Source organism: Portunus trituberculatus, chromosome 37 (assembly GCF_017591435.1).
Source record: "Portunus trituberculatus isolate SZX2019 chromosome 37, ASM1759143v1, whole genome shotgun sequence".
Classification (NCBI taxonomy): Eukaryota; Metazoa; Arthropoda; class Malacostraca; order Decapoda; family Portunidae; genus Portunus; species Portunus trituberculatus.
Genome location: NC_059291.1, coordinates 13,977,378 through 14,005,355, shown reverse-complemented (window position 1 = coordinate 14,005,355; position 27,978 = coordinate 13,977,378). Strand labels below are relative to the sequence as shown.

The following is a 27,978-nucleotide window of genomic DNA, read 5'->3' as shown; positions in this document are numbered from 1 at the left end:
TGGCTTCATGAGGTGTGACGTGTGTAAGATGGTTTGTTGTACAGCTGGTTGTTGTATGGTGTGATGTAAATATGTGGCTGAAATTGACTCAGAAATCAGTAGACACTTATAACAGCAAGATAAAGATCAAGATGCAGCATGTTGACTTTTTTAATTTTTTATTTATTTATTTATTTATTTTTTATTTATTTATTTTTATTAATACCATGTGGGCTTTTTCACGGGAATTTATGGGCTAAAGGGGGTACTGTTTGGGGTACCTCCTAACTCAAATCCCAACTGCTAAGAAACCCTTGCCCCAAGTAAGGAAGCCCAACCTACATTCGGACCATGGACAGGATTCAAACCTGTGCGCTTGGAGACCCTCGGATCCCAAAGCACGCACGGTTCCACTGTACCATGGAGGGACCCGTGAAGGGGTGACTGATCAAGGTGTGTAGGAACGGAGACAAAGGACAAGCACCACACCAGTAGTAAACAAATTTCTGGTAAATATCTAGAACAAATCCTTCCTCCCTATCATCATTAATCCCCTTCCCAAGAACAATAAGCTTGGTGACCTTGAGGAAAATGGGGTTTTTGGGTGGGGAAAGCTAGAATAGATAATTTTTGGTCATTCAAAATATCTAAAGGGAAAAAATGACATCATTTTGTCCCAATAAAAAAAAAAAAAAAAAAAAAAAAAAAAAAAAAAATATATATATATATATATATATATATATATATATATATATATATATATATATATATATATATATATATATATATATATATATATACATATATATTATATATACAGGTAACTCGATTTACGTGATAGATGCCTTCCAAGAGGCATCACATATATCAAAATTCGTGTAAAACAAACACGTGGTCCAAAAAAATTTATACAAAATACTCTATTTATTTGGCTAAATTAACATGTTTTTATTATTTACTAGAAGTGTATTTAAAGCAAACGGAAAAGCAAGAAATAACGAGAAAGAAAAATAAAATAAGAGAAAACAACAAAACAAAGTATACGTAAACACAACACTCACTGCGTCACTGCCTTCACCACTCACACCACAGTCAGTCACCATCTCTGAGCTTTACCACTTTATCAAAAATCCACTTATCAAAAATAACCCCACATGCAGAAGAAGATGAAGGACGTTTTGGGGCCATCTTGGTGAATTATAGGCAGACTGAAGAGATTCTCAGTCTGTACTCAGTGCTGGCAGACTGCAAATGAGGCACAAGAAGAGCGGAATTCCCACCTATCGGCCAGCTACGGAACTCTCTGGCACGCAGTTTGAAATTTCGTCTGACACTCAGTTTGAAAATGCGTTTGGGCCAAATCACATATAAGCAAACCAATCACGCAAATTAAATTAATTATATTTTTTCGGTCGCGTTATAACAAAAACGCGTAAATCAAACACGTGTAAATCGAGAGTTACATGGTACAGTGGAACCATGCGTTCTTTGGGGTCCGAGGGGTCTCCAAGCGCACGGGTTCGAATCCTTTCTACAGTCCGAGTGTAGGTTGGGCTTCCTCACTCGGGGCAACGGTTTCCTAGCGGGTGGGCTTTGAGATAGGAGGTACCCTAAAAAGTATTCCTGTGAAAAGCCCACAGGGTATAAAAAAAAACGTAAATCAAACACACGTAAATCGAGTTACCTGTATATATATGGTCCCGAGTTACGTTCCTGAAACATGACGTAAGTCGATTTTGTACGTAACTCGAGTTTTTGTACTTTCAAAGCATATTATCGAGTTTTCAACCAATCATTTTTATGGTTATTCAGGTAAGTAAAAGGTCATATTGTTACTGGTATATTATTTACAACTATGTAGGAATATATTGATTAGGGCCGCGAACGCGAAGGACTGCAGGTTGCCGAGAGGGGCGGCCTGAGGCCGCCAGGAGGGTGGGCAGGTCGAATGTTGTGACGCCCAGGGCGGACAGCTGTGAGCTTTGTGGAGTGCGATAGGAGTAGAAGCGTTATACAAGTAAAAGGTTATATTGTTATATTATTTACAAGTATGTAGGAATATGAAACACGAGCTTGTTTTTGTTGTTGATTAGGGCCGCGAACGCGAAGGACTGCATGTTGCCAGAGGGGTGGACGCCTGAGGCCGCCAGGAGGGTAGGCAGGTCGAATGTTGTGACGCCCAGGGCGGACAGCTGGGAGCGTAGTGCAGTGCGGTGGGAGTAGAAGCGTGGGCAGCGGGGCAGGAAATGCAATAGGAAAGGGCAATAGGAATCAGCAGACAAGCGCAGACGGTGCAAGTGAGCTGCGAGTGTCGTGTGGCCCAGGCGAAGGCTCCGGAGTTATTGTTGTGATAGGTGCGTGAGCCCTCAAGGTCGTCAACCTCCCCATTGTCATGGTAACGGGCTTCCCATTTTCTTCTTCACTCCCTTACACACAGCTGCTGCATCCCTTCTCATGTCTTTTAATTATGTCTACTTTTTCTTGTAGCGTAATGGTTTTCCTTTTCTTAGCATCACTGCTATCACACAAGAGTTTTCTTTTTGGTGCCATTGAGCAAGATACTAAGATAGTCAGCAAACGCAGATGTAGGAACACTCTTGCCAGGGGCGACGGTGTGGTGGAACTGAGGTACGTAGAGTGTTATTGTATTCAAGCATGAGGTGGGTGGTGTAGTGGATAACCACTAGTGACGCCTTGCGGCCAACAATAACAATAAACCCCGCGCTTTACGATTTAGAACTTTTCAATTTTTTAAATCTTAAATTGCCTTATAGTGGACTGACGTAAGTGCGAGTTTGACGTAACTCGAGACCGACGTAACCCGGGACTTTACTGTATATATATAATTTTTTGGAAAATATTTGTGAACAATCAACTACATTTGTGACTGTATCTGCTACATTTAACAAAAACCAAAGAGGTACTAAACCTAACATTATAACCTAGGCAGGGGGGTTGCACCCCCCCAGCCACCCCAAGGCAACTAACCAAATTGAACCTAATTTTTAAGCCCCAAACAATAAACTGGCCAGAGTGCCGTGCCCACCACTGGACACCCCCATGGGGAATTAACCATACTCTAACCTAACCTAATTTTAACTTAAATAGAGAAAATGAGGATCAAAGATACACTGTAGATTGAATTAGGGAAAAATTGTGATTTTTAACTAAATATAGTGGATACAGCCACACATCTAGTGAATCGTTGGTAATGCTGCTCCCCAATAACACAACAATGCTCGCTGCAGCTGCAACCCTTAAAAATGTCAGATATCTCATATTCACAATGTTGGGAAGCAAAATCAACCCATGATGCACATACAAGTCAAACAAATCTTGTGTTTCCGGTATAGCAATGATAGACCTAAAAAAAAAAAAAAAAAAAAAGTCTGAAATCAGTCAGAATACTGGGTGTCCATGACGAAAGCAGCTCAGCAACTGGTAGAAACTGATGTGATTCACTGACACACACTCCCACAAAAAAACAAATGCAATACTATATAGGTAACTCGAAGCATGGCGGGCTCTCATTGGACGTTTTATAGATGTAGGTTCATGATTGGTTTTGTTGTGATATGTCATTTAAAGGCTTGGTCCTACAGGCCTTGCAAGTGAATTGCGACTGAATTACACACGAAATTGGTAGGCATTCACCAAACATCATCAGTATTCGTGATTCATGCTGAAATCAATTGCCCAACCTCCGCACATGTTCGAAATGCATCTGCACTGGGTGTTTCTTTCGCTCCCAAATTTTTTAACTGCAAAAATTTTGGTTGTGGATGGGATTCACAATACATACACAATTCATACGCAATACATCCACTGTTATTCGCTGTGTCCGGCCTTTATCCGCAACTCATGGGTAATTGCATGTTGGTAGCGTATGTATCGTGTATGTATACCGAATGTAAAGCGTACCTAGCACATCCATACTATGAATTATAAGAATGCATTCCAAATACATAGCATATAATTTGCGAACCAATAGCAATTGGATAACGGTAACCAAGATTGTATATAGAGTGAACCTATATACCATGGACTCTCAAAGATGCGGTCTGATTGTTGCTTTCACCCAACAACATAACAGTCAAGTTGCACAACTATTGCAAGTGCTCCAGGAAAGAAGACGAAAAAGACAGTCAAGATCGGTCTGAGTCAGACCCTGGATTGGCAGAAGACTGGAGCTGGGGATCTATGATAAGCTGATGGTGGAGCTGCGAAATGAGGCTCCAAGTTCCTTCCAGAACTTCATGAGGATGTCCCCAGCCATGTCTACAGGATACATCCACACTACATCATCCGTACTTCTACGACACGTTTACTATTCTTTCGCTTTGTTTGCAATGCGTCCGCTCTGCTTTCGCAATACATATGCAAAAAATAAACTATTTTTCCAGATTGCATCTGTTTTATACCTGCAACACTCACAATATATCTGGCCTGATATAATGGTATTTTTCACCCCCAGACGGCTTCTGCAACACTTTCCGCTTTTGTTCGTAATACATCAGCAACACATTCTCAATACACGTGTAATTCATACGATTCATATCCGCACAGTATTGCGGAAAAAAAAATGCATTTTTGCTGTGGATGCTTGCGGATGACTGGAACCCAGCAAAATTGGCATCCTCGATTAATTTGTATTTCATCCATAGTTCTGTGGGACCGGGCTATAAGTAACTACTGGTATGGTGGGCTCTCTCTCACTTGATGTCCATGACATGTGATTTATAGACACCACAAATCCCAGAGGACCTACAATGCCCTACTAATGTAAACAGCCAAAAGAAGAAGGGGAGGCAGAAGTCTATTTCTAACGTGATTTTGATTTTTCCAAAACATCACTACAAGCCAATACAAGCTTTGCACCTGAGAAATATTAATAAATGTGAAGTAAAGTGAGTATATTACCAAAACATGTAGTTGTTTCATGTGCTACTGAGAAGAACCGATTGTAGATGCTAACCAAATTTCCTTTTTATTTTTTCATACAACACAAGCCAGGTATCATGCTTAATAGTAACCGTATAGTATGCAAATAAAAAGTTACAAAAAGAAGTAAGACAGTGACATGTGAAAGATGTGGTGATGCAACATGTGGCTTGTGTCAGCCATAGGGAGACACTGATGAAGCTGCAATGAAGTGAGCACTTCATCTTTATGCAAGCATTGTGTGGAAGCAGCACAAGAAAAAATGCAAAAAGGTTCAATTATAAAGAAGAGAAAGCAGAAAGAAGCAAAGAAAGCAAAAAGGACAGGAATAGGGTAAGGAAGTCAACTCAAGCTTGGAAAATCAGGAACAGGAGGAAGGCAACAACAAAGCAACATCTGAAGGGCAGGACAGGAATGAGGGGAGAGGCTGCCAAGGATAGAAAGCAATGGCCAAAGGGAAAGAGTGACCCCATTTATGCATCAAAGGAGTATTAAGTGGTGGTAGAGATGGAGATAGGCCAGGCACAGCAACAATTCTCCTCGACACTTCTGGCATCTGGCCATTAATTTTACTTCTTCATCTTTCCCTTCTTTAATTCATCTTGATGGCACCACTGCCATCTCATTTGTTATTAAAGATGCATTCTTCTCAAACATTTGCTAAAAGCTCTACCTTAGATGATTCTGGGCTTATTCCTCTCTCTTCTCTCCCCCATAGGACTACTTTATACCACTGGTTAAAATTCTTCACAATGATGTTTTCTATGCTCACACTGGCTTAAACCCTCTGAAAGCTTATGGATATAATGGGATTCTTCCTGTTGTTCTCAGAAACTGCGCCTCCATGCTTGCACCTTACCTTGTCAAACACTGTCTATTGACTTGTACCTTTCCTTCTTGCTGGTAAGTTTGCCTACATTCAGCCTTCTCTTCGTTCTCTCACCTCAATTCTCTCCAACTTGTAATGCAAGAGTTAACCAGCATTCTCAATCATTCATCCCGTCGGCCCTCAAAAGCACACATGGTTCTACTATAAACTCTGGAACTCCCTTCCTGCTTCTGTATTTCCATCTATCTATGGCTTGAATTTGTTTAAGAGGGAGATTTTAAGACATTTATCCCATTCTTCTGGCTAACTCTCTTAAAGCTGCTCGGGAACTGGCATCTTAGTTTAATAATTTTTGTTGCTCTTGGTCAGTTTTTCCCTTTAACATAAAAAAAAATAAATAATAATAATTAAACAATTAAGGAAAACAGCAAGACAACACAGACCAGGTTAGTAGAGACAGCTAATAATTAAGAAAAAACAGCAAGATAACATAGACCAGGTTAGTAGAGACAGCTCAAGAAAATTTAACAGTTAAATCAGGAGTTGGTGTACACACATGGAGGCAAGTGTAGAAAAGGGAAAAGGTAAGATTGAAATGATTGTAAATTAAAGAGAAGGCTTTGGTTATCTGGAGACCGAGTATTTTGAGGGGAGTAGGAAGAGAGATTAATTTTCTAACTGAGTATGAAAAGAGATTAGTTTTCTGAGTGAGGGATATTATAAGATTATGGACAGGCAGAAAGTGATGTAAGTATTTAAAAAAATACTATGGTGCATGAAGAATAATCTGGCAGAGAGGGCAAAAAAATTACTTAGTGGTGGTGGAGGGAAGATTTATGATTTTGTTGTGGATAGGGGAATGGAAGATTCAGAGAATCATCCTAGGCAAATTAATGAAATATGTGTATGAAGAAGACAGGAAGGGAGCTCCTCACATGTGTGTAATAAGGGAAGGCAGGAGAGAGTATTGATATCAAAAGGACTAAGAGATATGAGAGACAGAAGAGATAATGGAAGTGATTCTGACTGAGATGACAGGAATAAAAGAGTAAAGAAAACTGGAAGGGAATGGATGATGCTCCTAATGGGACTGCACAGACAAATGAAAAGATGACTGAAGCAGTGATGGAGTACATGGAGAAAATGTAGGATACTAATCCTAGATGCAGGGGCAGATAGTGTCTTGTTCTTCTTTCTCCCTACAGGAGCTACCTTTCTAAAGACCTGACGCAGTGATCAAGATCAATCTACTACACTGCACTGCTGCATCACATCAAATGTGAGGGGAAAACAAAACACCCATATACTACTAAGTTGTAAGGGAAACATAAATAAATGTCTTAGTGTTTTTAATATTCAAAATTTTGCAATCCTTGTGTTTTGTGTTACGGTGTTGGAAGAAAGCAAGTGCAAAACTCAAGACCTCCAAAATATTTTACATAATAATGGCCTAATAACATCTTATAAACTGCAGCTGGAAAAATACATTCATAAATAAGGGAACATCTGGATATGACAGCCATCAACAGTGGTTAATTACTGGAATCTCATGGAGGGCCACATGCTCTCCTTTCTTTCCCCGGCTAAGGCACCGAGTATCATTCTTCCCAATGAAGCACAATAAAGCCCAGTAAGCCTTAAGGTTCAGAACTAGTTGTTTTATAAGTTTGGAGTTTTTACTAACCATTCTGAAACTTCAATTTTGGGTTGAAGAATGTCCATCATCCAAGGCTGAAGGTTGTGATCTTTTAGTTTGATGAGCTGTGTACGAATGCATGGTGTAAAGGAGGACACAAAGCAGTGGCTTGTAGGGAGACCAGCTTCTTCAGGAATGAGATTGGAACCAATGGGTGGATTCTCCACATCTAATCCATTTCCACCATGCTGAACATGCCATTTTTTCAATCCATCTAAAAAGAATGATAAGTTCTATATATGTGCACATATACATGTATACTTCACAATATAGCTAGTTTTCATCTACTATTCTTAAAGTAAGCTAAAAAGCACAACACAGATCCTCCTTTAAACAGTATGATCACAAATTTTCATCTACTGTTCATGTTAAAAAAAAAAACAGTGCAACTAGATATTTTAAGTCTTTATTTTTGGTAACTCAATCTGTTGTTGTCTATATGAGTTTTGTAAATTCTCAAATCAATCATAGAATCAGACACAGAGTGCTGGTTTGAACAAAGAACCAAACTGTTTCATGACCACATCATTACTAGTTGTTTAATTTAAATACTAAAAGTGAGGTAAATACCATGAAAGCAGGCAAAATAAATAGAAAGCTGTATACAATTGTCTTATAGCTTTTGATCTCCAAATCTGGTATTTTTGATTAGGGATAATATAGTTTTTGATCTTGCCACACTTCGTAGACGCATTGTTGAAGTTGTCCAAACAGTTGACATTGATATGCTGCAGTGCGTATGGAGGGAGATGGAATATCGTCTTGACATTGTGAGGGCAACTAGGGGTGCACATGTGGAATGTAGTGCATGAAGTGCTGTGAATGTAAACTTCAATAGATGTAGAACATTTCACAAAAAAACACAATACTTAATTAATGTCAAATGGTTTCTGAGCAATAAATACTTGTAATGGTACTGGAACTTTATGGACACCCTGTATATATATATATATATATATATATATATATATATATATATATATATATATATATATATATATATATATATATTTATTTTTTTTTTACGTAAGGAAGAGGGCCAGCCAAGGGCAAAAAAAGGAAAGTTAGAAAAAGGCACACTTCAGCGCTGGCTCTCCAAAGAGTTCAAAAAGTGCCAAAACCGTCAGCCAGAATTAGGGGAGCAAATGCCTCGATACCTCCCTCTTAAAAGAAGACAAGTTGTAGGAATTCGGAAATACAGATGCAGGGAGGGAGTTCCAGAGTTTACCAGTGAAAGGGATGAATGATTGAGTGTACTGGTTAACTCTTGCATTAGAGAGTTGGACAGAATAGGGATGAGAGGAAGAAGAAAGCCTTGTGCAGCGTGGCCGCAGGAGGAAGGGAGGCATGCAGTTAGCAAGATCAGTAGAACAGTTACCATGAAAATAGCGATAAAATATAGAAAGGGATGCAACATTTCGGCGGTGAGAAAGAGACTGAAGACAGTTAGTCAGAGGAGGGAGTTGATGAGACGAAGAGCTTTCGATTCCACCCTATCAAGCAAAGCTGTGTGACTGGAACCCCCAAACATGCGAAGAGTACTCCATACAGGGACGGATAAGGCCCTTATACAGAGTAAGCAGTTGGAGGGCGAGAAAAACTGTCGGAGACGCCTCAGAACACCTAATTTCATAGAAGCTGTTTTAGCAAGAGATGAGATGTGAAGTTTCCAGTTAAGATTATGAGCAAAGGACAGACCGAGGATATTCATTGTGGAAGAGGGAGACAGTTGAGTGTCATTGAAGAAGAGGGATAGTTGTCTGGAAGGTTGTGTCGAGTTGATAGATGGAGGAATTGAGTTTTGAGGCATTGAAAACTACTAGATTTTCTCTGCCCCAATCGGAAATCTTAGAAAGATCGGAAGTCAGGCGTTCCGTGGCGTCCCGCGTGATCTGTTGATTTCCTGAAGGGTTGGACGTCTCTGAAAGAACGTGGAAAGATGTAGGGTGGTATCATCAGCGTAGGAGTGGATAGGGCAAGAAGTTTGGTTAAGAAGGTCATTAATGAATAATAGAAAGAGAGTGGGTGACAGGACAGAACCCTGAGGAACACCACTATTAATAGGTTTAGGAGAAGAACAGTAGCCGTCTACCACAGCAGCAATAGAGCGGTCGGAAAGGAAACTTGAGATAAAGTTGCAGAGAAGGATAGAAGCCGTAGGAGGGCAGTTTTGAAATCAAAGCTTTATGCCAGACTCTATCAAAAGCTTTTGATATGTCTAACGCAACAACAAAAGTTTCACCGAAATCTCTAAAAGAGGATGACCAAGACTCAGTAAGGAAAGCCAGAAGATCACCAGTAGATCGACCTTGCCGGAAGCCATACTGGCGATCAGACAGAAAATTGTGAACTGACAGATGTTTAAGAATCTTCCTATTCAGGATAGATTACAAAACTTTAGACAAGCAAGAGATTAAAGCTATAGGACGGTAGTTTGAGGGGTTAGAACGGTCACCTTTTTTAGGAAAAGGCTGAATATAGGCGAACCAGCAGGAAGGAAAGGTAGAAGTCGATAGACAAGGTTGGAAGAGTTTGGCCAGGCAAGGTGCAAGCACAGAAGCACAGTTTTTGAGAACAATAGGAGGGACTCCATCAGGTCCATAAGCCTTCCGAGGTTTTAGGCCAGCAAGGGCATGGAAAACATCATTACGAAGAATTTTGATTGTAGACATGAAATAGTCAGAGGGAGGAGGAGAGGGAGGACAAGCCCAGAATCGTCCAAGGTGGAGTTGTGAGCAAAGGTTTGAGAAAAGAGTTCAGCTTTAGAGACAGAAGAGATGGCAGTGGTGCCATCAGGATGAAATAAAGGAGGAAAGATGAAGAAGTGAAGTTATTTGAGATGTTTTTGGCTAGATGCCAGAAGTCACGAGGAGAGTTTGAGTTTGAAAGATTTTGACATTTCCTATTTATGAAAGAGTGTTTGGCAAGTTGAAGAACAGACTTGGCATGATTCCGGCAGAGATATAAAGTGCATGAGATTCAGGAGATGGAAGGCTCAAGTACCTTTTGTGGGCAACCTCTATCATGTATAGCACGAGAACAGGCTGAGTTAAACCAAGGTTTAGAAGGTTTAGGTTGAGAAAAGAATGAGGAATGTACGCCTCCATGCCAGATACTAACACCTCTGTTATGCGTTCAGCACAAAGAGATGGGTCTCTGACACGGAAGCAATAATCATTCCAGGGAAAATCAGCATAATACCTCCTCAGGTCCCCCCAACTGGCAGAGGCAAACGCCAGAGGCACCTTCGCTTTGGGGGATCCTGCGGAGGGATTGGAAAAATAGGACAAGATACAGAAATGAGATTGTGATCGGAGGAGCCCAACGGAGATGAAAGGGTGACAGCATAAGCAGAAGGGTTAGAGGTGAGGAAGAGATCAAGAATGTTGGGCGTGTCTCCAAGACGGTCAGGAATACGAGTAGGGTGTTGCACCAGTTGCTCTAGGTCATGGAGGATAGCAAAGTTGAAGGCTAGTTCACCAGGGTGGTCAGTGAAGGAAGAGGAAAGCCAAAGCTGGTGGTGAACATTGAAATCTCCAAGAATGGAAATCTCAGCGAAAGGGTAGAGGGACAGAATGTGCTCCACTTTAGAAGTTAAGTAGTCGAAGAAATTACTATAGTCAGAAGAGTTAGGGGAGAGATAAACAGCACAGATGAATTTAGTTTGAGAGTGACTATTAAGTTGTAGCCAGATGGTGGAAAATTCGGAAGACTCAAGAGAGTGGGCACGAGAGCAAGTTAAGTCGTTGCGTACATAGACGTAACATCCAGCTTTGGAATGAAAATGAGAATAGAGAAAGTAGGAAGGAACAGAGAAGGGGCTACTGTCAGTTGCCTCAGACAGCTGTGTTTCCGTGAGGAAAAGAAGATGAGGTTTAGTAGAGGAAAGGTGTATATATATATATATATATATATATATATATATATATATATATATATATATATATATATATATATATATATATATATATATATATATATATATATATATATATATATATATATATATATATATATATATATATATATATATATATATATATATATATATATATATATATATATATATATATATATATATATATATATATACACACACACACACACACGAGGAGACATGATAACTATGTATAAATTGGTGAACAAGATTGACATACTGGATAGAGAGTTGATAAAGGTGACCACAAGTAATTATCTCCGAGGACATGGAAAAAAGCTAATAAAGGACATCTGTCTAAATGACTTGAGAAAATACAGTTTCCCGCATCGTAGCATTGATAAATGGAATAAACTGAGCAGTCATGTCGTTGACGCGGTGTGTTTCAATCAGATGAAAGAGAGATATGACAGGAATGGACAAGGAGACAGGACACAGAGAGCTTAGCTCGGGCCCTGTAATACACAAATAGGTAGATACAAATAAGTAAATACACACACACACACACACACACACACACACACACACACACACACACACACACACACACACACACACACACTACTTTTTGGTAGGAAGAGAAATGAGAACAATAATTAAGGACAGACCATCAGAATGGGGCTTGGTGGAGAGTGGAGTTCCACAGGGATCAGTGTTGGCACCAGTAATGTTTGCGGTCTACATAAATGACATGGTGGATGGGGTGTCCAGTTATGTGAGCCTATTTGCAGACGATGCAAAATTGTTAAGAAAAGTGAGATGTGACAAAGATTGCGAACTACTCCAGGAAGACTTGGACAGAATATGGAAATGGAGTTCAACACGACAAAATGCAAGAAATTAGAGTTTGGCAAGAGTGAAAGAAGAATCAGGAGTATGTACAAGATAGGAAATGAAGACATAAAAACCAGTCATGAAGAAAAAGACCTTGGGGTGACAATTACCAATGACCTATCGCCAGAGAGACATATAAACAAAATAATTGGGGAAGTATTGAACTTATTGAGGAACATAAGAGTGGCGTTCGTATATTTAGATGAAGAAATGATGAAGAAAATAATTACTGCAATGATAAGACCAAGGCTTGAATATGCAACAATACAGTGGGCTCTGAACTTAAAGAAACACATAAGGAAACTAGAGAAAGTACAGAGGGCTGCAACAAAAATGGTGCCTGACTTAAGAGATTTGACTTATGAAGACAGACTGAACAGAATGCAACTTCCGACCCTGGAAAACAGAAGAGAGTGATGATTGGCATGGAAAAAATGGATAGGGAAGATCTGTGTATGTGGAATGAAAGAATGTCGAGAGGGCATGGGAAAAAACTAAAAATGGCCACTTATAGGAGAGATGTGAAAAAATATAGCTTCCCTCATAGAAGGGTGGAAGCATGGAATAGTTTAGACGTGGAAGTGGTCAACGCAAGGAATATTCATGATTTTAAGAAAAAGCTGGACATTAGTAGATATGGAGACGGGACAGTACGAGCATAGCTCTTTTCCCGTATGTTACAATTAGGTAAATACAATTAAGTAAATACACACACATACACACACACACACATATATATATATATATATATATATATATATATATATATATATATATATATATATATATATATATATATATGTATATATATATATATATATATATATATATATATATATATATATATATATATATATATATATATATATATTAGAGATTGACCGATATGTTTATTTTCATGGCCGATACCGATACCGATTATTAGTTGTCAAGGAGGCTGATAACCGATATTCGGAGCCGATATTCTTTTGCTGTATGTATATGTATATGTATATATATATATATATATATATATATATATATATATATATATATATATATATGTAAACATTTTATTTTCTTGCCTTATAAGTTTATTAATGCAAGAGTTACTCTTGAAAACGTTTCTATGAAATTGCTTGCCTCCAACAGTTGGTAGCACCACTGCTGTCCTCCAAACTTTAACCTTCACCACAACTTCCTCCTTGTATATATGTTCCTTGTTTTTTTAACACGTGTGTATCTCCACCGTGTGTGTAAGCATTATGCATGCACAGCTTTCACTGCTGATTGGCTGTTACTGTGGCTCTGCTTGTAACCAATCAGATGGTGTTTTGGGTGGGACAATGCTGGAGACAGAGTAGTGACAGCAGACAGAGAGGGGCGGCTGCAACAGAGCCAAAAATAACCCAGCTGATGCCGATATGCGCCAAAATGCTTAATATTGACGCCAATAATTGGTCGATCCTTAATATATATATATATATATATATATATATATATATATATATATATATATATATATATATATATATATATACAGTACATTATACAGCAGAAAATTTGCAATTTTCTTTACTTCTCATCATTCTTTAACTAATTTGTTTTTTTTTGTTGGTTTGTTTCTTCCTTTCATTTATTCTTTTTTTTTAAATATGTGATGATAATTGGCACAATAATGTGGCATCCACTCATAACACTGCTGCACAAAAGATGTTTAAAAAATACCAGAAATTGTGCAGCAGTCACAAAAACTTTAATTTTTTAGGAAAAGCCATAGCCTGTTGACTCATCACCACTCTTGGTGATAACTTTTAATACATAAGTTTAAAAATTTTATTGCTTTTTAACTGAGATTATTGAACATTTTATGTTACAAAGAGATAGCCCATATTTGAATTCACTGCTATGAAAAGCTAGATAGAAAGGGAAAGAGGGAAAGCACTGTATAGTAATATAACTTATTCCCATTTTTGTTTTCACATGACAAATGTAGCAGATAACAGAATCTATCAACAGATGAACAAAGAAAGTTTTATAACAGGCAAGGCAACAAACAAATCTCTCACCTTGGCCACTGGGATTTTGTATAAGATTAGTATTTAATCCCAAAAGATGGCAACTGAGACCCTGCAGAATATGTAATGCCTTGCTCAAATCCTTCTCCTCAGTAAGTCTCTTCTCAGTAACAGCGGAGAACTGGAACCCCTCTCTCTTAACTCTATTGTCAACAATGAATTTCAAATTAACAATTTATGTATGAAAATGTTAATGTGAAGATTGATCAATATTTCCAGTATGAGTTATGAATACCATGTCTCAGCTTATAAGGCAAGTGGTTATGACAGAATCTCAAATTTTCAAGAACTTCATTATATCAGACGACCTATCTTAATGGCATATCAGATTCTATGAACAAAACCTACATTTAGCAAAAGCTCATAGAATTGTGGAGTCAAGACTTGTCTTCAGCCACAGCCACTGAATGATGGTTCTCCAGGTTGCTTGATACTCAAATGACAGTAATCACACCAATATATCTAATGTAATAAATCTAACATAATTCACAACTGGCTTTCAGATAAAATAAATTACTCCCAATGTTTCAAGAAATGTTGTTGTTCCTTGTTTAAGTACGTGCGCATTCACATACTTGTTTTTCTGTTTAATTTGGCAATGGTACGTTCTGCTGGAAACATTATGTTATAATTTTCCTATCATTCATTCAACTTTAGGTGAAAAAAAGCATAATATATTCTTTTGAATTTTGACTGGTGTATTTCTACAAAATGCAACAATAAGAATAAGACTTTATTGTACCATAAATTATGTTCTTATTATGTCTCATAATACATTAAAATATTATTTATGGGTGTAGCCAAGGACAGCCTTATTATGAGCCCAAACTAGAAAATAATTGAGGAACCAAGGTGCAATATTGCTCAACAAAACACAAATAACATATGAGGTAAGAATCTGAAAACAAAGGCAAGAGTAGAACAACATCATTTTTTGGTACATGGCATTCTATTTTCAGTATGTAAGACAGACCTTAGTTATGAGAAATTCTTTTAGGCAGAATAGTTTGTCTTGTAAGCTGAGATACAGGATGTGTGCATATATATATATATATATATATATATATATATATATATATATATATATATATATATATATATATATATATATATATATATATAACATTTTCAGCAATTAGTATTTTGAAAAAAAAAAAAAAAAAAAAAAAAAAAAAAAAAGTAAAATTTTACAAAGGTAAGACAGCACAGTGCATTAGTCAGATAGTACATCCTTATAAACCATATAATTTTACAGTAACTCTAAGATAAAAGACTTACTTTCGAAGCCAAAAATTTCTGTTTCTTAAGAGATGGTACCAATTCTTGCAGACTCTTGAAGCTGATGTAACAAGATCAATAGCTGGCACATAAAGGAATATTTCTTCACACATTTCAGTTGGTAAAAGGAGAGTCAAGTCGTTGCCTAGAATGGAAAGTACAGGTAAGAAAGTTTGATTAGATGTGATCTCATAGTTTAAACACAAAGTTTTTGTATAACTATTAGTTCATGCCGTTTATTGTTATATCAAAATAGGCAAAATTTATTAAGTGAAAATTTATCCAATATTAACAGTTTAGATCAACAGATGCCATTAAATGGAATGCAACAACTTGAAATAAATCTTGGTGATTATCTGCAACAAATTTAAGATTTCTGGCATCTCTACTCTTAATGGACTTCAAAGAAGCACTCGGTTCCTTGCTGCATAGCTTCTGGCTGCATGTACAGTACCTTCTGACACCTCATGATCCAGTATATTCTGTGTGGCCTAGAATAAGGAAAGAAACATTTTAGAATAAACAAAAATAAGTACAGATGAGAGATGGGATAGGTCAAGTTATTGGGGATGAAGGAGGTAGGTGCAGCCCCCTTGCTGGGTTAGGTTATGGGAATCTAATGATGGAAGTAGCCTCATTCTATGTTAGGCTAGCTTGGAAACTCCATATTTCAATCACAAGCATTTGCTCCCCCAGCCCAAAACCTGATTTTTTTTATAGACTATTCTTAAAGGTCAAAATTTTCTGATCTTTACATTCCTAACAACTCTGCTTTCCCATCAAATCCCCAAGTTTCTTGGGGTTAGGATTGGGTATTTACCCCAAGTCCTTTCCTGGCCTTATTACTGGCCTATTCTCTTCCATTCTTTCACATGTAGGTACTTTAAGATATAGTATAAATAGTATAAGGTGGTGAAAAGCAGACATGGGCATGATTATGAAAAAATGATTAGGATTTGATTTTGATTATGGTCTGGAATACAGTAAGTCCTCATTATACAGTACTTCTTTATCCAGTAAATTCAGTTACGGCATTTGAAAATTACTACCCTCGATTCAATATGCAGTAAGAAAAATTCACAGATACGGAATCCGCTCATGTCATCCGAGAGGGCCCAGCGTGGGGTAGCAGGGCTGATGACGTCATCCACGCCACACCTCCAAGCCACTCACAGTACTGGTTTTAACTTGACCACCCTTGGAGCCTGTTACCTCTTCCCCTCCACCCCCCCCTTTTTTTTTTTTACTGCATTACATATTACTTACATGCATTACTAATTAGATGAATAAATGGAATATTAAAGGGTCTATTGTAAGCACAAATATATTCATAATAATAATGGCAAATATTAAAAGCCTACTACCAGCGGCGAACCATGCAGCAACTGATAAAGGGCACAGATGGGCCTGGCAAGCCCACTATCAGAAAATGGTGGAGCTCATATAACATCAAGCACGCCTTAGATAACATCGTCATCTTGGGACGAAGTGAAGACGTCTACCATGAACTTGGCGTGGAATAAAGTATGGCCAGAATGCGCGCATGACTTCCCAGGCTTCGCTGAACACATCAGTGCGATCAGAAATAACATAGTAAATCTGTGTCATAAGGCTGGCTTCGATGAAGTTGAAGATTATGATGTTCAAGATCTTTTGGAAAGCCATGCTGACTCTCTCTCAAATGATGAACTTATAGAGCTAGACAAGGCATCACAGGAGGCAGAAAAAGAGGGAGACGAGGAAGAAGAGCCTGTGCTTGGCCTGGACATCAAAACTTAGAGAATGTCTCGGTGGTATCAAAAGAGCTCTGAAAACCCTGAAGGAACGTGACCCAAATCCTGCCAGGAGTAGCAAAGTGGCTCATGACGTGGAGAAAAGTGTCAAGATTTATCAAGAAATCTATGATGAAAAAACAAGAGAAACCAAAGTCCTCCATCTACTTGTTCTACAAGCCAGTCAGACATGCTGTCCCTGTCACAGCTGGCCCTTCCATTATAACCATTAAAGCAGGCAATAGAGGAGTGGAAACATAAATATCATGGTGAAAGCGACACGCAAGCTAAAAGGGTCACAAGAAGAAGTGGCCGAGTCGCTGCCGAGTCCACCTCGTCTGGCTGATCTCATCTCTGCTTTATTTTTTGGTATTCCATGTAAGATTTCACTTTATGCATTACAAAACAATCCTTTCTTCGGGGGGAAAGGTTTGTAAAAAGCTAATAGAAATGTTGTTTTGTGAACATAAATGCATATATAAGACAGTAGCACCACCTTCAGAGGTGGTGTTCCCAGCAACCTGAGAAGAACCTCATAGCAACCTCGTTACTGTCCCTCCAAGCGTTCATGGATGTCATTTCGCAGCAGAAGGTTGCTCTGACTTTGTTAAAGAATCTTGGATACAGCTCCTGCTCTTCTCGTGCCTCATTTGCAATCTGCCAGCACTGGGTACAGACAGAATCTCTTCAATCTGCCTATAATTCACCAAGATGGCCCCAAAACGTCCTTCATCTTTTTCTGCATGTGAGGTTATTTTTGATGTGGATTTTTGATAAAGTGGTAAAGCTCAGAGGAAAATGGTGACTGACTGTGGTGTGAGTGGTGAAGGCAGTGACGCAGTGAGTGATTTGTTTACGTATTCTTTGTTTTGTTATTTTCTCTTATTATTTTTTGCTTTCTCTCATTTCTTGATTTTCCCTTTACTTAAAGTACACTTCTAGTAGTATTTAGAATGGTAAATAATAAAAACATGTTAATTTAGCCGAATAAATAGAGTATTTTGTATGATTTTTTTTGGACCACATCCCGCATCCCACCTATTATCTATTGTTTCTTAAGATAATTACATGTTTGTTTTACGTGAATTTTGATATACACAATGCCTCCTGAATGCATCTATCATGTAAATCGAGTTACCTGTACAACTAGGTACACACACCCACAATGGTAGCCAGTTCCACGATTGATACTCAGACAACATATTTAAATAATATTATTTAGCCCTGTGGCTATGCATTCTCCTTTCTCACACCAGCCTTGCTTATATCAGCAATATTACCACTGTTCTTTAGAAATTTTCAATCACAACAAAGAACTTGATATATATAACTACAAAGGTATCTCAGCTTCAAGTACAGGCAACCCCCGCTTAACGAAGGGGTTACATTCCTTAAAAACCCTTCGTTAAGCGAACCAATTATAATAAATTTAACCCCTGACTTGAACTTCCATTGAGAGTAAACAAAGCGAGAGTGCATCATAGTACAGTGAAAGGTTTAATGAAAGTAAAAATTATGAAGTTAAACATTTAGGCAGTTTAATTTAAGTCATTATAATGTACACTAATGTATGTATGTACATAACTTTATAATGTTGATGATCTTAAATTTATGAAGAGAGGGAGAGTAAAACAGGAAAGACACTAACTGGCAACCTGTGGAATGTAAACAAAGGTCGCATCATTGTATCACATACAAAACTTATGTACCACATTTCCACAAGGCTTTCCATTTTATCCAATGTAGAGTCACGAGCTCAGGTGATTCTTTTAGCTTGCAAGGAAGATACGGTCTCACCAGCCTTCTTAATAGAGTCTGCTGACTTGAAAATAGTGGAGACAGTAGATGGAGTCAAGATGGTGGCGAGCAATGCTATTACTTTTCTTGCCTTTCCCGTGTCTGTGAATAATATCCAGTTTCACTTCGAGAGTAAGAGACTTCCTGGTCTTCTTAGCAATGCTAAGTGACATTGCAGGGCGTTTTGGTGGTAAGTTGAGTAAGGGAAGACGAGCTGCTGCTGACGCTGTTAATGTTTTGAACAGGGGGGAGTCAGTGGTGCGTGTGTTGTCCACGAGAGGCGCTGGTGTATTCAAAAGCCTGTCGGCTTGCATGATACGGCGGTGCTTTCAAACTTGGAAAAAATTACCTTGATAAAACTTCGTTAAAGCGAGTTTGGTGTTCGTTAAACGAGCAGATGGTAGTAAAATAAAACCTACGTTGTAGCAAAATTTCCTTATGTAAACCTTCGTTAAGCAGGGGTTGCCTGTATTACAAAAGTCTCAACCTTGATCCCTTCAGTTAAAATAAAGTTTTCTTTCAGTAACAAAGCTCGTGGGCGATTTATGTTATGTTACTGAAAGATATTGCAACTGCTGTTTGAAATTTTGTATCATTGGTTTTGATGGGAAACCCAGTGGTCCACTTTGCACCACTGGTCCACCACATCCCACCTTCCCCTATATCATGGCACACAAGCAAGTTAAAACATGAGATGGTGCCAATGCTATTGATTATAATTTGATTATACATATTTTATGGGTTTTTTTTATGATTTCATTATGATTACATAATCACAGCCACGGATTATGATATTTTATTAGTAATCATAATCATATCCACGTCTGGTGAAAAGTGCTCTCAAGGTCCTTAAGGTCCACAAGAGCAAAGCTCCTACTTGGTTAGGTAAGGTTACATTTGTTACGAAAATTGGACTACTGAAGGCAGTGAGATATGGGGAAACCAACTATTGGAGTTGGCCATTAAGAACATCTTCACACAATGGGTTAAAGAATACACAAGATTCAGGGCAAATTAATTATCATCACGACTTGACCTGATATTTACAAAAGAACACACAATTATTGAGGACTTAAATGATAAAAGCCCAGTAGGAAAAAGTTATCATGTCCTGATACAGTTCTCTTTAATAGATAAAAGTAAAAGCAAGAGAAATGAAGAGCACAAGAGTGGTTAAACTATAGCAAGACTAACTTTGGACAGCTAAGGAGCTTTTTTGAGGAAGTGGATTGGAAGGGAGTTATGGAGGCAGATGGCATTGAAGTAAGTGGGCCACCTTCATGGAAATATACAATAAGGGAGTAAAGGAATGAGTTCCCAAGAGGGCAATGCTGAATATATTCATCAAAGAGTGGTACAATAAGAAATGTGCTACAGCCAGACTGGAGAGGGAGAAAGCATGGAATAAGTGGAGAAAAAAATCAGAAATTTGACCTGTGGAACAAATATAAATTTAAACGGAATGTTTATGCTACAATTCATAGAGTTGAGGAAAATAAACTATGAAAGAAACATTGTGAACAAATGTAAAGACCAACCAAAACTATTCTTCAGATATATCAACAGTAAGATGAAGCACAAAGAAGATACCAGCAGGGTAAAGGTGGAAGGAGCAACAGTTGAAGATCCAAAGGAGATTGCTGAAGTGTTCAATAAATACTTCCACTTTGTGTTCACTAAAGAAAATGAGTTCAAAGAAGAAAGGATAAGTATAGTAAAAAGGATAAATTTGGAGGAAATCAAAACAACAGTAGAGGAAATACAGAATAATTTGGATAAACTAGAGGTAAAGAAAGCAATGGGACCTGATGGGATGTCAAACTGAGTTTTAAAAAGAATGCAGCTCACAGCTAGCTAAGGTGATCCACAATATCATCAGCACCACCTTGTTGGAATGAACTTTACCCATAGACTGGAAAAGGGCAGATATTCTCCCAATCTTTAAGGCTGGGAACAAGGAAGACCCATTAAATTATCGACCAGTATAACTGACCAATGTGGTAGTAAAATTTGAAAGAGAATAATCAAGAAAAGGTGGGTGAAATTTCCTGGAAGAGAATAGAGTGATAACAGTGAAACAATTTGGGTTCCTGGAAGGGAGATTCTGTACAACTAATTTGTTAAGTTTTTACTCAAGAGTAGTGAATATAGTGAATAAGAGAGATGGATGGGCTGACTGCTTATACTTGGAACTAAAAAAAACTTTTGATGTAGTACCATACAGGAGGTTAATATGGAAATTGAAAAGTGTAGGAGGACTGGGAGGATCATTATTAAGGTGGATGACTGATTTTTTGATGGGTAGAGAAATGAGAACAGTTGTCAGAGTTGAAAAGTCAAATTGGAGAGAAGTAGTAAGTGGAGTCCTGCAAGGGTCAGTACTAATGCCAATCATGTTTGCTATTTATGTTAATGACATGCTGGAAGAGTAACTAGCTACATATGTCTCTTTGCTCATGATGCAAAGATCATGAGGAGAGTCTCAAATCCGGAGGACTATGAAGCACTAAATCAAGACCTATTGAAAATATGTGAATGGTCAATGAAATGGAACATGGAGTTTAATGCTAAGAAATGTAATGTGATGGAGTTTGGAAGGAGTGCTAAGAAAACGAAAGGTACTTATAACCTGGGAAATGAAAAAATAATAAAAGGAGAGAAGAAAAGGACCCAGGAGTAACCATTTCTAACAGCAAGATCACAGGAGAAACTTATAAACTACTAAGAAATATCAGAGCAGCATTTACATACAACGATATGATAAAAAAAAAAGTTTATAACAGTGATATGTCCGTGTTTGGAGTATGCAGCATTAGTGAAGTCACCAAATCTTAAAAAAAAAAAAAAAAAAAAAAAAAAAGCCATCAGGAAGCTGGAAACAATTCAGAAAGCTGCAACAAAAATCCCTACAATGTAAGTGAATGTAGTTATGAAAAAAAAAGGTTAGAAAAACCAGGATTAACTACACTGGAGGAAAGGAGGGAGAGAGGTGATATGATAGAACTATAAAGGATATTGGAAGGGATACTGTAGAGAAGCTGAACAGAGATGATCTGGTGGAACTTGACAGGAGGAGCACTAGAGGACATGGAAGAAAACTGAAAACAAGTGATTGCAGAAGAGACATAAAGAAATACACATTTCCTCACAGATGTATAGAAACGTGGAACAAAATTGATAATGAAACAGTGTATGCAAAGACTACACAAAAATTTAAGCAAAATTTTCATAGAAACTGATCAGGTGACAGGACAGCATGAACCTCGAGTGGCTCTTTTCCTGTATCTCACAACTAGGTAAATAAAACTAGGTAAATACACACACACACACACACACACACACACACACATGGAGGCTAGCCCAGCAGGAAACAACAAGGAAGATTTGGTTGAGAAGAGATCTCGGTGAAAAGGAAAGAGAAATGTTAAATGAGTTGAGAAAGGAGGCTTTGAAAAAAAATGAAGAGAGGACAGAAGAGGAGAAGAAAGAGTTTTTCTGGAGAATCTTGGATATGAGACTGAGGAAGTGGTTCATAACCCAGAAAAGTACAGTAAGAAAGGACTAAAGAAACTTACGTATGAGCGGAATGTAATGTATTCCAACATAAATGGAGTGATATCGGGATTTTAGAACTCAACGATTACTTGAGGACAAGAACCCAGATATTGTGGGTCTTACTGAAACAAAACTGAGAGAGGAGAAGACCTGATGATGGTTGGAGAAGGAAATATAATGTTTGGAAAAGAAATAGAGTAGGTAAGATGGGAGGAGGAGTGATGTTGCTGGTTAAAAAGATATAAAGGTGGATCAAGTGAAAGAAGGTATGGGAAAGGCAGAAGTGCTAAAGATCAGAGCAGAAACTAATGAAGGAAAAAGAGGCACTACATAGTGGTGTACGTACCACCTAAGACAAATGCATGGTCAGTACAGGAATATGAAGAAATGATAAGTGATACAGGAACATGTCTGGAAGAAATGTTGGGTGGCTGTGAACGAACTATAATGATGGGAGATTTTAATTGTAAAGAGGTGTGTTGGGAGGACTGGTCAATGGAAGGATCAGAGACAACATGGGAAATACACTATTGACACTGGCAATGGAAAATGTGTTAACTCAGTGGGTCAAAGAAGATACTAGGTTTGGAGGAGAGGAGCATCGTCAAGACTGGACTTGGTCTTTAGTACAGAGCCAATGGTCATTGAGGAGATGAGGGTGGAGTGCCCTTTAGCAAAGAGTGATCATGCAGTTTTGGAGTTCAAGGTGATAGATGAGAGAAATCTAGAAGAAATGAAGAATATAAAGTGGGAAGATGGAATTATGCCAAGACAGATTTTGGAAACCTAAAGAAATTCTTTCAAGAGACAAATTGGATGAAATTCAAGAGTGCTAAGGAGCAAATGAAAAGTGGAAGGAATTTATAAAAATATACAAAGAAGGTGAGAAAAATTTGTACCAATAAGACAACATAGAAGTTGGAAAGCAGGACTGGTTTAACGATAGATGTGAAAAGGCTAGAACAAGAAAAGAGGATGCATGGAAGAGGTGGAGAAGGAAAAGACGGATTAAGCAGTGGGAAAGTTACAAAAGAGCAAGAAATGAATATGTGTTGATTAGAAGAGAAGAAAGAAAGAAACAAGAAAAGGATATAATTGATAAATGTAAAGACCAACCAAGGCTTTTTACAGACATGTGAACAACAACATCAAAAATAGAGAAAGTATTGAAAGTTTAGAAGTAAATGGAGTATGCAGTGAAGATCCCAGGAAATGGCAGAGGCTATGAATGGATGCTTTCGGAAGGTATTCACAAAGGAGACTGCTTTTGACAAACCACTGGTAATGGAACAGAAAGGGATTATGAAGGAGTTTCAAGTAACTGTGGAGGAGATCAAGAATATGATGGGAGTTTAGAAGTGAGAAAAGCTGTGGGACCTGATGGGGTATCAGGATGGATTTTAAGAGAATGCAGGGAGCAACTGGCAGAAAAAGTTTGTGAAGTAATTGATGCCTCATTAAGGGAAGGTGTAGTGCCCCAAGACTGGAAAAGAGCTAACATTGTCCCAATCTATAAATCAGGTAACAAGAGAGACCCATTGAACTATAGACCAGTGTCACTTACAAGTGTGGTAGCTAAGATGTGTGAGAGGGTGGTGAAGAATAGATGGACAGACTTCTTGGAGAAAAATGACATACTTTGTGAGTGTCAATTTGGTTTTAGAAAAGGGCGTTCATGCACGACAAACCTGATATGTTACTATTCGAGGGTGATAGATGTAATACAGGAAAGAGATGGTTGGGCTGATGGAATATATCTGGATTTAAAAAAGGCCTTTGATAAGGTACCACACCGGAGACTGATCTGGAAACTTGAAATGGTAGGAGGAGTGCATGGCAGTTTACTAAAATGGATGGAAGACTTTTTGGTAGGAAGAGAAATGAGAACAATAATTAAGGACAGACCATCAGAATGGGGCTTGGTGGAGAGTGGAGTTCCACAGGGATCAGTGTTGGCACCAGTAATGTTCGCGGTCTACATAAATGACATGGTGGATGGGGTGTCCAGTTATGTGAGCCTATTTGCAGGCGATGCAAAATTGTTAAGAAAAGTGAGATGTGACAAAGATTGCGAACTACTCCAGGAAGACTTGGACAGAATATGGAAATGGAGCTGTACATGGCAAATGGAGTTCAACACGACAAAATGCAAGAAAATAGAGTTTGGCAAGAGTGAAAGAAGAATCAGGAGTATGTACAAGATAGGAAATGAAGACATAAAACCAGTCATGAAGAAAAAGACCTTGGGGTGACAATTACCAATGACCTATCGCCAGAGAGACATATAAACAAAATAATTGGAGAAGTATTGAACTTATTGAGGAACATAAGAGTGGCGTTCGTATATTTAGATGAAGAAATGATGAAGAAAATAATTACTGCAATGATAAGACCGAGGCTTGAATATGCAACAATACAGTGGGCTCGAACTTAAAGAAACACATAAGGAAACTAGAGAAAGTACAGAGGGCTGCAACAAAAATGGTGCCTGACTTAAGAGATTTGACTTATGAAGACAGACTGAAAAGAATGCAACTTCCGACCCTGGAAAACAGAGAAAGGGGAGACCTGATAGCAATATACAGAGTGATGATTGGCATGGAAAAATGGATAGGGAAGATCTGTGTATGTGGAATGAAAGAATGTCGAGAGGGCATGGGAAAAAACTAAAATGGCCACTTATAGGAGAGATGTGAAAAATATAGCTTCCCTCATAGAAGGGTGGAAGCATGGAATAGTTTAGACGTGGAAGTGGTCAGCAAGGAATATTCATGATTTTAAGAAAAAGCTGGACATTAATAGATATGGAGACGGGACAACACGAGCATAGCTCTTTTCCGTATGTTACAATTAGGTAAATACACACACACACACACACACACACACACACACACACACAACTTGAAATAAAAGAGTTAATAAAGGAACTGGATGAAGAGAACAATGGGACCGGATGAAGTCTCAGGCAGAATACTGAAAGAATGTAGGAAGAACTAGCAAGTCCTATATACAACATCATAAAATGCTCAATAGAAAATGGAACAGTGCCAGTAGAATGGAAAAGAGCTGAGGTGGTTCCCATATATAAGAGTGGAAGGAAAGAAGAACCTTTAAATTACAGACCGGTATCACTAACTAGTGTAATATGCAAGATGTGTGAAAGAATAATAAAGAAACAATGGATCGAGTTCCTTGAAGACAACAAATTAATATCAAATAGCCAATTTGGTTTTAGAAAAGGATGGTCTTGTGTAACTAATTTATTGAGTTTCTATTCTAGAATAGTTGATAGAGTACAAGAGAGAGAGGATGGGTTGACTGCATCTATTTGGATTTAAAAAGGCGTTTGACAAAGTGCCACAGCAAGATTACTGTGGAAGTTAGAGGAGAAGGGTGGCTTAAAAGGAAGCACATTGAGATGGATAGAAAATTATTTGAGGGGGAGAGAAATAAGGACGGTAGTTAAAGATATGAAGTCAAGTGGAGAGCAGTAGAAAGCGGAGTGCCACAGGGGTCAGTATTGGCACCAGTACTTTTCCTCATTTATATTAACGACATGCCAGAAGGAGTGAACAGCTACATAAATTTGTTTTGGATGATACAAAACTGTGCAGAGTTATAAAGCAAAAGGAGGATTGTGAAATACTGCAAGAAGACCTAAATAAGATCTGGGAATGGAGTAAGAAGTGGAAAATGGAATTCAATGTGAACAAAGCCATGTCATGGAATGGGAAAGAGTGAAAGACGACCTGTGGGAATCTATAAGATGGGAGATGGAGTAGAACTGGAGAAAGTAAAAAGGAAAAGGACTTAGGAGTGTGATGGAAGAAAACAATCAACCAGTAAGCCATATTGATAAAATTTTTAGAGAAACATATAATTTGCTGAGGAATATTGGAGTAGCATTTCACTACATGGACAAAGAAATGATGAAGAAATTGATAAATACTATAATAAGACCCAGATTGGAATATGCAGGAGTAGTGTGGATCATAAAAGAAACACATAAGGAAATTGGAGAGGCTACAAAAAATGGCTACAAAAATGGTCCCAGAACTTGAAGGGATGACATATGAGGAGAGACTAAAGGCTATGGATCTACCAACTTTAGAACAAAGAAGGGAGAGAGGAGACCTGATACAAATCTATAAATTGATCAACGGAATGGACCAAGTGGATAATGAGAAACTGATCCTGAGAGAAGAATATAACACCCGAAGCACAAGATCGCATAGTAAGAAGCTGAGAAAGGGAAGATGTCTGAGAGATATAAAAAAATATAATTTCCCGCAGAGATGTATTGAGACGTGGAACAGTTTAGATGAAGAAGTAGTGTCTGCAACGAGTGTGCACACTTTTAAAGTAAGATTGGATAAGTGTAGATATGGAGACGGGGCCACACGAGCATAAAGCCCAGGCCCTGTAAAACTACAACTAGGTAAATACACACACACAGTGGCCAGTCAAAGCATGAGTCCATCTTCAACAGGGGCAACAATGCAAGGTAGATTGGTAATGTTGGAAAAGAGATTTGAGGAGTTGGTGATGGAATTAAAAGTTCAGAGGAGTGAGGAGGAGCAGGATAGAGAATTCTGCAAGGCTTTGAAGGAAAGAGTTAAGAGACTGGAGGAAAATGAAAAACGATTGGTGGATGAGAATGCACACTTGAGAGTGGAGGTTGAAAAATACAAGAGACGGTTGGAGGAGAAAATGGAGAGAGTAGTAAAGGAGAAAGATGACTTTAAGGAAATGATTAGTGAGCAAAATGAAAGGTCTGAAAGGGAATGGGAACTGAAGAAAACACAATGGACTGAGTCAAGGGAAGCAGATATGGTTGGATTACAAGAAATAATTAAAGATCAGTTGAAGGAAGACAAAAAAGAAAGGTCCAAGGAACTGGTTAATGTTATGAAGAATAAGGAAACATTGATAAGAGAAATAGCAGAAAAGAAGAGTGTGTTAATATTTGGGATGAAAGAACAAAATATAACATATAAGCCTAAGAGAATTAAGGAAGAATTAAAAACGGTAAGAGATCTGTTCAAAAATCTAAATGATGATGAAAAAAAAAAGACCTACAAGAAGAAGTGGAAGAGATCCATAGACTGGGTCCGTATAAGGAGGGAGTGAGCAGACCGATTAAAGTAGTATTGAAGTCACAACAATCTGCATAGGATATCCTATATAGAACATCAAAGTTAAGAGAGATAGAAGGTTATAAAGAGGTGTTTGTGAGAAAGAATAGAAATGAGGAAGAGAGGAAAAGATATAAGGAATTGTTGGACGAGGCGAGAAGGAAAAAT

The 27,978-nt window shown here is 38.1% G+C and overlaps 2 protein-coding genes across 3 annotated transcripts in view; one reads left to right on the top strand and one right to left on the bottom strand.

Annotated features, from left to right (window-relative positions):
- The window catches only part of LOC123514241 (vesicle-trafficking protein SEC22a-like), a 31,309-nt gene extending 23,869 nt beyond the window's left edge, over window positions 1-7,440 (top strand). For both annotated transcript variants that reach the window (XM_045271984.1, XM_045271980.1), the window contains exon 7: window positions 6,955-7,440. Coding sequence is in view for 1 of the 2 variants with exons in the window: in XM_045271980.1 (XP_045127915.1) it covers window positions 6,955-6,969 (15 nt within the window). In the remaining variant the exon portion in view is untranslated. The remainder of the gene's footprint in view (window positions 1-6,954) is intronic.
- The window catches only part of LOC123514245 (F-box only protein 27-like), a 42,675-nt gene that overhangs the window by 5,756 nt on the left and 8,941 nt on the right, over window positions 1-27,978 (bottom strand). Inside the window, exons 2-5 of the mRNA XM_045271989.1 lie at window positions 16,006-16,042; window positions 15,552-15,696; window positions 14,265-14,416; window positions 7,434-7,659 (exon numbers count right to left, since the gene is read on the bottom strand). Coding sequence (XP_045127924.1) covers window positions 7,434-7,659; window positions 14,265-14,416; window positions 15,552-15,696; window positions 16,006-16,042 — 560 coding nt within the window. The remainder of the gene's footprint in view (window positions 1-7,433; window positions 7,660-14,264; window positions 14,417-15,551; window positions 15,697-16,005; window positions 16,043-27,978) is intronic.